Source organism: Hemiscyllium ocellatum, chromosome 6, assembly GCF_020745735.1.
Source record: "Hemiscyllium ocellatum isolate sHemOce1 chromosome 6, sHemOce1.pat.X.cur, whole genome shotgun sequence".
In the NCBI taxonomy this organism is placed as follows: domain Eukaryota; kingdom Metazoa; phylum Chordata; class Chondrichthyes; order Orectolobiformes; family Hemiscylliidae; genus Hemiscyllium; species Hemiscyllium ocellatum.
In genome coordinates this window covers 73,214,681-73,225,103 of record NC_083406.1, presented here as the reverse complement: position 1 = coordinate 73,225,103, position 10,423 = coordinate 73,214,681, and the positions used below count along the sequence as shown (strand labels likewise).

Below are 10,423 nucleotides of genomic sequence, written 5' to 3'. Positions count from 1 at the left end.
ATGCTATATTTTCATATCAGTGACTTTTTTATAATGCCGGATGCATTATACAGGATGTAGAAGAACACTTCAAGAACTGTCCATTTTGAGATTCAATGTTCACTTTGAAGATATTTGAAATGTAACTGCACGTATTGGCATGGAGCGAATTATACACCAATCTTGACTTCAGTCAGCTTTCATTTACTTATAGTAAAAGTTTAGCCATCCAATTATCATTAATAATTGCTTAAACACTGAAACAATATGGATATGAACCCTTGACTATCATAAGTAAGCAAACAGCAATAGAAACAGCAAAGCTGATTAGAAAATAATTAACAGAATTTTTTTTTGAAAATCCAGGAATTCCAGCTTTATTGAGCAAAGGTAAATGTGCTGTAGAAGGTCATAATTAAGTGTCTAACCTCTTCAATCATTTCCCTGACCTGTCTCGCTGCTTTTCCATCCATCCCCACCCGTGTATTGTTGGAAGTTTGATCTATGGTTTTGTTAACTTCAGTCTCAAATATTACATTTTTTTGGCAGATATCATACCTTTGACACTATATGAACATTAAGCTCTTTTAAACTTTTCTACCTATATCCAACCCTTTCTCAAGCCTCATTCATTCCATTTGTTGATGTGAATTGACTACTGGTCCAGCAACACTTTGATTTTAAAATCCTTATCTCATGGTTCAGCTTCTTCATGGCTTTGTTCCTCCCTATCCCCATAAACTTCTTTGGGCCTACATTTTACAAATAATTCTGATACTTCTACTTTTGGCCTCTTGTGTACCATTTACATCTTTCATCCTAGCATTGCTGTCAGAGTTGTCAGCCATCTAGCCTGTAATCTCTGAAATTCTCTCCTGAAGCTTTACTTTTCTCCTTTGAAACCTATCTTCTTGAGTAAGCCACTTTTCCCAATGTCTCTTTGTTTGACTTAGTATCAATTTTCATCTGATTACACTCCTGGGAAATGCCTCGGAGTGCTGTCCTACCTTAAGGGTGTTAAATAAATGCAAGTTGGTGTTGTAAACTAACTGGAATAGTAACTAGCTAACAATATCCAATGCTAATAATTGACTCAATTGGGATTTTTAGTCCACTAGCTTTACGTGTTTATCAGTGAGTTTTGTTTTATTTATTACAGCTCCTAACCAAAACCACTCGGCATTTGCTTCAGGTGTAATACATTTTTTTTTGCTACAATATCCACGTTTGAATTTACTTTCAAGTGAGGCATGTGTCAATCATCCATTTTTGAAGTCACTGGACTTGAGCTTGATGAATGTTTGGTTCCATATTTTCAGAAGTAGTATTAAAAGGGTCCATAGCTTCTTTATCTGTAGGTGTCTGTTCAACTATATCCGTGTTATCATTGTTCAGTGATCCTACTTTATTATTTCTTTCTTTTTTAGACTGTGAATCAAAGCCTTTAAGAATGTCCATTTTCTGTGATAACACTCCCCTATCGAAGAGAAGTTTGGTCAGATATGAAACACTGAGGTTCATCAGTAAACATGACAACATCGACAAAGTTTTGAATGGAAATGTTTGGATATATATTGGTCCACTTGGAAATGTGATATCCAAATAGCATCCAGCATAACAGACCAATGGTTGTAATCGTAGGTACGGTTCACCACCACTAATGCGGAGAAAAATACCTAAGATGTAACTAGTGAGGCAACCATAAACATTGGTTCCCTTGATATACAGTACGGATACCAGCTGAGGAAAAAGCAGAACAAAGATGAGATCCGAGCTTAGGTACCATAACCCATAGACAGAAGTGGACATCCATGTCATTCCTGCTGCTATTGATCCAAACATAATGATGCCTGCTCTCATTACCCACACCAGTTCATTATCTGTGGCCTGTAATGCACAAGAAGAGAAATAAAGGAAAAATAGTTGACTATTTTAATGTAACAAGTTTACTCTCAAATAATTTATGAAAAATATATTCTTTGTGCAGTTTTCACAATATCCTGAAATTTGTTGAGGTGATTGTAGTCAGATTTGTTACCTTGCCCAAATGACCAATTTTCAAATATGAACCTAAACAGTGATTGCCAGAATACTGGTTGTGATTTATCATTTCAGAAATAACCAATACTTTAAGTATTTTTAATCAAAAAGCTCAGGCATATTATGACACATCACGGGAGCAAGTGGAACTTGAATCCAGACCTTCTGGCCTTGAGGTAGAAGTAGTGATGTTATTGTGTCGCAAGAGACTTAACTAACTTTTTAAAGCATGTGGTTCCAAGTGAGAATCATTCAATGCTGATCAGGAATAGGATCCTTTAGGCTATTGTATCATTAATATAGCCATCTTGCCTGATGCTAGTTAGCCTGGAGCACAGAATCACATTCCTGCACTATGTTTTAATAATAGCTTCTGACATTTTCTCTATGCCAGATGTCAAGTTAACTGGCCTGTAGTTTCCTGTTTTTCTATCTCCATCCTTTTTTGAATAAAGGAGCTACATTAGCTATTTTCCAGTTTAAATGAGCCGTTCCTGATTCTAATGAGGTTTGGAAAATTAAAACTAATACGTCAACTATCGCACTAGCTACTTCTTATTAAGATCTAGGATGAAGTCCACCAGAGCCTGGGGACTTATCACCTTGCAGTTCCAACTATTTACTCAGTACTATTTTATCGGTAATTGCAATTTTCTTCAGTTCCTCCCTCCCTTTCAATTCCCGAGTTGCAGCTATTTCCAGGATGTTCTGGTTGTATCCTCTCTAGAGAAGATTAAGGCAAAATATCTGTTCAAATCGTTTACCATTCTTCATCTTTCATTACTAATTCCCCAGATTGATTTTCTATAGCACCAGCACTTTATCTTGTCTCCTTTTTAAATATCTAAGTATCTAAAGAAAGTTTTCCTATTTTTAAAAATACTTTTAGTTAATTTTCTCTTGCACTCTAATTTTTTCCTCCTTGTTAATCTTTTGTTGCTTTTCTTCTGTCCAATCTTCTGATCTGCACAACCACATATCTGTTCTTTTAGATTAATACTATCACTGGCAGGTCTGTCCCTTAGAATTTTTCTTGTTTGATCGAAATTACCTAACTATGCATTCTGGAATATCACCTTAACTGTTTCTCACTGCATCTCTATTGACCTACTCCTTTACTTAAATTGCCAGTTCAATTTTGCTTGTTCTGCTTGCATGCCCTTGTCAGAACTACCCTTGTTTAAATTCAAAATAATTATCGTGGACCCACCCTTCCCATGTGATTGCTTTATTTTATCATTCCTCAACTCTCTCCACACGGCTTTAATATCCTGATTTCCTGAATTTAGGTCATCCTTCTCTGTTGTGCTAATACCATCTTTTATTAACTCAGCCACTCCTCTACCCTTGCTGAGCTTCCTGTTCTTCCTAACTTCATTATTCAAGTCCCAATCTAGATCATACTGCAGCAATGTTTTAGTTATGGCCACTAGATAGTAGTTACTTATCTCAATTTGTACAACTAGTTCACATGCATTCAAATACATTATCCTTGTTTTGTTTTTTATTTTAGTAACTTCTAGTCTTATCTGCTGATTTTCTCTTAGATCTGCATTCTCTGTCCATTCATGTCATTATCTGCTTACTCTTTCCCACATTAATTCCTTCCTCTGTTGCAGTTTTTCCATTCATTGAAATACCATAACTTCCCAAATTTGCACCCGTGACACCACTTTTTAGGTTGAAACCCACTCTACTTCTCCTGCTATGCAATTAGCAAGACCATATATATTTGTGGATAAATATATTTTTAAAAAAGGTATTAATATAGATATACTGCAGTAACCACCTTCAGTAGTAAAAAATCAATCGACTTGATAGAAAATGCGGTTAAAATAAATTGTTACTCATATGACAGATTGAAATATAACTTTACATACAACTTAAAATCACATTACTAGGTAAAATACATGAAATATCATAAAAGAAAATAAATATGTACAATAAATAAACTTGAAGACTTGTAGGTTTAAGACATGCTCACTTCACGCCTAAGTACACCATGATAAAGATTCCTAGTAAACATGGAACTTGCTGATAGGATGGAAGAGTCAGCTGATGACATCACTGCAGCAGAAACTGCTCCAAGGCCAAAAAATGCAATATAACTTGGACAAAGGTGCCGCAGTATAATTGGCAAAATCATCTGAGTTTCATTTCTCCCCATAGGATCTGGAAGACCATAGTTTGTCTGATTCCAGTCTGTAACAATAATGTGAAACAAAAATAACCCTTAGACTTCTAGCAAGCAGAATCCTCTGTTTAGTTGTATTCTAGTGCCTGAATTTAAAAAAACAAAGTAAGTTGAAATTTGCATTACACATTTAGCAATCCATAATTTCTGGATAAATATTGTTTTGGTAAAAAGCAGCTTAAAATCAATGATCATATTGAAATAGGTCCACAGAGGCTGGTATCCTGTCAATAAGTCTTCCCTTATTTACACATGGAGAGACTTGACACTGATCCAATGTTCTCAGAGCCAGCTCTCAGAGTGATGTCTGACATTCCTATTCTTAAGTGTCAGCCAGGGTTCCCTGATTGGATAACAAGGAACAGTCCCAATCCGGAAATTCATATTTTGTGAGGTCAACCTGACTGACCTTGTTACAATCACTACATATGTGCTTTGATAATTTTGCTGTCTGTACACTTATATCTGTATGTTTGATTGTTTCACCCTGATTAGACATTGATGATTTTTCATATGATTTAGAACAGTTTCACATTACCAGTTGATGCTCCTACTGCGCCAATGATTACAGCTGGGAGAGCCAGTATTAAACTACTGAAAGCAGCCACAAAGGAAAGTATTTGTGCTTGAGTAGCTGTGGAGGCCGAAAGTACCCTTTGAAAATATGCCTGCCAAGGAATTCCTCCTAAAATCTGCAAAAACAGAAAAATAAAATTAGCCTTAATATCTATAAGTTGTGGGTCTTTGACACAGAAATATATCATGGATGAATATTTACATCCAGAGAAACACTTTTAAAAGGGAGGTATTTTTATTATACATACTTAAGTGTGTAGTCTTGATTTAAGACCAATTCTGTACATTTCTCATTAATTTGTTGATATGGTTGGATATTGATGAAAATTATGCTGTCATGTTTTATTACATAGTTGTCTTTGGTCCCCAGCTACGAACTTGGATTCCTAGTCATTGATTCCATCCCTCTGTCTAATTAAACTGAGGTTTATCAAGACTATTCACAACCTTGAAGTCATAGCTAGGCCTGTAATGAGCTTTTAAGCATGTGTTTGTGCAATCACTAAAAGTGCCTGACCAGCATTACCCAACTCCTTCTATGGCTCAGCTCATCTGCTGATGAAAACCTCATTTATGCCTTTGTTACTTTTAGACTTGACTATTTCATCCCTGGCTTTTATCCCATTTAGTCTTCCTCGGTAAACTTTCAATCATTTAAAAATCTAATACCCATGCTCTAACTCACACTATATATCAGTCACCCATCGCTCCTTTGCTCACGAAGATGTACTTGGCTCTGCCTCACTTAAAATTTGTATTCTTGTTTTCAAATTTATCCATGGTCTTGCCATTAATAATGTTTGTACTCTTCTCTAGTCTCAAGTCCACCAGGGTGACACAGTGGCTGAGTGATTAGCACTGCTGCCTCACAGCACCAGGGACCAGGTTTGATTCCAGCCTCAGGTGACTGTGTGGAGTTTGAACATTCTCCCTGTGCCTGCGTGGGTTTCCTCCAGGTGCTCTAGTTTCCTCCCACAATCTGAAGATGTGTAGGTTCTGTGAATTAGCCATGCTAAATTGCCCATAGTATTCAGGTATGTGTAGATTAGATGCATTAGTCTGAGGGTAAATATAGGATAATAGGGAAGGGGAATGAATCTGGGTGGGTTACTCTTCGGAGGGTCAGTGTGGACTTGTTGGGTCAAAGGGCTTGTTTCAACACCATAGGTATTTTATGATTCTGAAACATTCTGTGGTAACTCTATTTCTTGAATTCTGGCCTCTTGTTCCATTATTGGTGATCGTACCTTCAGCTACATTGATGCTAAAGACTTCCTTCATTCAATTCTCCCTCCTTAACTTGCTTTCCTCCTTCCAAATTCTTTTTTATATATCCACTTCTTACACGAACCTTTCAGTCATCTGTCCTTCTATCACCCTATGTGGTTTTATGTTGTATTGATGTGTGTTGATGGGTGATATTTATGACATTAAAGGCAATCGATAAATAAAAGGTTTTGTAATTCAACACTGGCTGAGTAAGAAGGTGAACTCTTGTCATTTTAGTAAAAATCTAGGTCTTTTAGATTTATACAGCGCAGAGGCAGGCTATTGAACTCGCTACCAATATTTACGCTGTGCACAAGCCTCCTTCTACCTTATTCACCTAACTCTACTAGAACATCCTTTTTTTCTATCTCATGTACTTCAAGTCATCGAGACATACAGCATGGAAACAGACCCTTTGGTTCAGCCAGGCAACTTACCTAGTTCGCCCTTAAGTATATTTATGCTATTTGCCTCAAGTATCCTATATAATAGTGAGTTCCACATTTTCATTACTGGTTAGCTGAAGATAGCTTTCTTAAATCTGCTATTGGAATTTATTAGCGATTATCTGATACTTAAGAGCTTTGGCTTTGCTTATTCCTACAAATGGAAAGACCATCTTTACACATCACCTGAAAAAAAATCATTGGTATTTTAGAGACGTCTAATGGGCCAGCCCTTCGTTGTCTCTGTTCCAGAGGAAAAGAAACCAACTTGTTCAGTCTTTTCTAACACAGTCAGTTCTGCTGTAACGCAGTGTGCTTGCATTCTTGTGTTACCCTGGGCTGCGCGATAGAAATAATGGGGCCTATGGGAAAAACAGGGTTGGGGCAAATGACCAAAAATATCAGTAAAAATCAAAACAAAAATAGTAGTTAGTCTAACACAAATGATAGCACAGTCTAAGTAAATGCTAATATCATATATTTTAATGAAATAACACAATAAGTTTAACACTTTAAGGGATTTTTGAGTTTGCTGAGTTACAGTACTGTATTAAGATGGGACTGAGGTCATCATTACTTTCAGGTGCAGTTCTGGGTGCAGGATTATGACAAAAAAACAATTTAGTCCAGAAGTGGATGGCTGCAGTTCATTGTCCTCGGAATGTTTCTTGAGGTTGGCTTTAAAAAAGGCATCTAGTTTTTGCTACTTTGCCATCTTTCTTTGTTCATGAAGAAGCTATTCGTAAGGTGCCAGATACAACTTATGCCACGAACTGCCACTTTGTTTCATTCCGGATTGTAATCATTGTCTTCTAAGAGCTGCAACAGCTTCTCAACTTCCCTCAGGATAGAAGACAAAAGAGAAGTGCAAAGTTCTTGCCTGTAAAATCATGAAGAAAATCTGGGAGAAGCTTCTGCCAAACTGCAAGCAGGCAGTCCTTACTGACATCACCCCAGGCCAAAATAATGTCAATAGCATCCTTAATGTTAAAGCTCTTCCAAAATTGAAGATCACTGTCCTCATTACCCCCCTTAGTTGCTGCGGTCAGCTTTCTGAATGTGCACCTTAAATAATAAGCTTTAAAAGTTGCTATTGCATCCTGGTCCATGGGTTGAATGAACCATGAGGTTGTGTTTGGAGGTAGAAAGAGCACTTTGATGTTTTCAGAAAGCTCACCAACAGTGGGAGGATGGCCTGGTGCTTTGTCCAGAATAAGGAAAATCGTGAAATCCAAATCTTTTCTCCAGCAATAATTTCTAAAATCATCCTCGAAAACATCAACAATGAGGTCAGAAAAAAGTTGTCCCATCATCCAACCTCTCTTGCTTGACTGAAATAAACACCTAGTTTGGACTTAAGGTAGCTGGGGATGGAATCACATAATAGCCAAAAGGAGTTTGTGTTTTAAAAAAATCGTTCCCCAATTCACTAATCATCTTACAGCCAAAACGCATTGATACTGACATGTTACTTGAGGTTGGATCCATTTCTGTCAGTTTTCTGAATTAAAACAGATGTGCTCGAGACACCAGTCATTGTTGGACTTTTAAAAATAATTCTTTGTTAGAACAATATACTTCACCCAGCAGAGAGTCAAAGACGGTGCAAGTTTCTACATAATGTCTTTTATGAAGAATTATCCTACCTGTATTGCACATACAGAAATGCACTGCGTGATGCCTTATTGAGAGCTCCATCATATTTAAAGCTATATGAAAACTGGATGCTCATCTAAAATTACCTGTACTAGAGGTATTATTTAGGTCATTCATTGTGGCTGACTGAAAACAGTCATTACAGGGAGATTTTTCGTAGATACATGGAAAGTTTCAGTGCAGATTCATACCAAATACCCAGGATATAGCTATTATTTAACATAAAGTGCTATATTGTACAGAAGGAATTAAAGACAGAATTCCATTGCCAGTTACTAATTCTGAAGATTCATACTGAAGAATCAATGATGGCACATTAGGGTGATCTCATAGCTGTGTTCTTTCTCTTAGTTTTTATGTGACAGTTGATGTTTGTATTTGTGGACAGTTGCCTTGTCAGATAATTTCAATTCATTATGAACTGTGGCCCACCTGGTCTTCAAAGCAGGATTGAAGCCTGGTATCCAAAAATAATCAAGAAATTTATTTCAATTTCACCTTCACTCAAATGAAAATACTGGGAAACATATTGCTTCCAACACCTCACATAACCAACCACTGCTGCAGACTTTTAGACCTTCTCCATGGTAGAAGTTTCAAACAAGAACATAAGACCATAAGATATAGGAGTAGAAAAAGGCTGTTCATCCCAGAGTCTGCACCACCATTTGATCACAGCTGATATTTTTCTCAACCCCATTCTCCTGCCCTGTCTCCATAATCCTTGGTCCCCTCACTAATCAAGAGCCTATCTATCTCTGTCTCAAATACACTCAATGACTTGGCCTCCAGAGCTTTCTTTGGTAAAGGGTTCCATGGATTCACCACTCTCTGGCGGAAGAAATTCCACTTCATCTCAGTTCTAAAGGGTCATCCCTCCATTCTGAGTACAGCTTGGATAGAAGAACCTGGCATTGACATTAGAATATAAAATAGGAATAGGAAAGTAAGTCCTATAAGCTGTTTCTTCACATAATTGGATGATTACTGTGATAAGGCATATATACTTGGGTCAGGTTACCAACAGCTACAGGTTTACATGCTCATGATTAAGTTGGGAGCTTTCTGTCAGGTTTGAACTTATCAGTTCAAGTGAAGAACTTGTAAGTATGTGCACATGTAAATTGTGTGACATTACTGAGGTTCAGAAAGCAGCACTTTAACCTATAGAAAACAAGATATAACTCTAATTGATATTGAAGGGGTAAGGGATATTTATTTCAGGCATTGAAATTGAGGCATTCAACAAGATAAGTTGTGAGTACGTGTTCTTTCTAATGTATATGTCTGTGTTATAGACATCAGTTCAGACTGAGGCAATGCATTGTGTGTTTTAGCAGATCTGTATCCAAAGAGGAACTGCACGTTCAAAGTAATTAAGCAAAATTTACTTTCTTGGGTTTCTGGTCTGGTTTAATTTTTATTATAAACAAGTCTGATATAGTTTCTAAAGCACAGAGATTCCTAATATCTGACACCTGGGAGAAAACAAAATGTTTGAATTTATTCAAGAATCATGTAACAAATGCTTTTGTTCAATTGTTGGACAATATTAAATCACCAGATTTAGTGTTTATAATGTGGTTCCTGGCTACAGGTTATATACTACCTAATCATGCACAGACTAGCTAATGTCTCAGACCAGAACTTGACCTCCAATCCTGACTTAGAAATATATTGCTGTTTCCTCACTTTCACTGGATCAACACCCTGAAACTCCCTCCCTAACGGCATTGTAGATCTACCTATAATACACGCACTGTGTCATTCAAGAAGGCAGCTCACCACCTTCTCAAAGGCAATTATTGATGGATCATAAATGTTGGCCCAAACAGTGAAGCCCATTTCCCATCAGTGAATAAAAAAATCTTCAAATCCCCCTTGCCATTGGATCCAGTTCCAATCTGCGGAGAATGTATGGCATGAAATAATCCAGTCACATTTTGTGAAAACAAAATCATATTGAGACATCTTTCCATTCATCAAAAGGAACTTTGGGATTTGGAGCATCAGAACCCTCGTGGGCAATTCAGTAATGACAGCCCTGAATGCTGCACTACCATTGTAGCTTGGAAACCTGATACCATCAGTGTCGCACAAAGTATGATACCTAAGGTATATTCAGGAATGCACAAAAACATTAAGAGATCTTGTCAGAAGCATAAAGTGTCAAGTTATAGGAAAGAGCAGACAAACGTTCAAGCAGTTCAACTGTGTAACCCTTTCATGCACCACCTGCTCCACATGTGATGCAGTCCACTGA

General features: G+C 37.1%; 1 protein-coding gene across 1 annotated transcript in view; it reads right to left on the bottom strand.

Moving 5' to 3' along the window:
* Positions 1-292: 292 nt before the first annotated feature.
* Positions 293-10,423, bottom strand: part of LOC132816752 (high-affinity choline transporter 1-like) — a 97,052-nt gene continuing 86,921 nt past the window's right edge. Inside the window, exons 6-8 of the mRNA XM_060826666.1 lie at positions 4,752-4,905; positions 4,004-4,221; positions 293-1,866 (exon numbers count right to left, since the gene is read on the bottom strand). Coding sequence (XP_060682649.1) covers positions 1,255-1,866; positions 4,004-4,221; positions 4,752-4,905 — 984 coding nt within the window. The 3' untranslated portion in view covers positions 293-1,254. The remainder of the gene's footprint in view (positions 1,867-4,003; positions 4,222-4,751; positions 4,906-10,423) is intronic.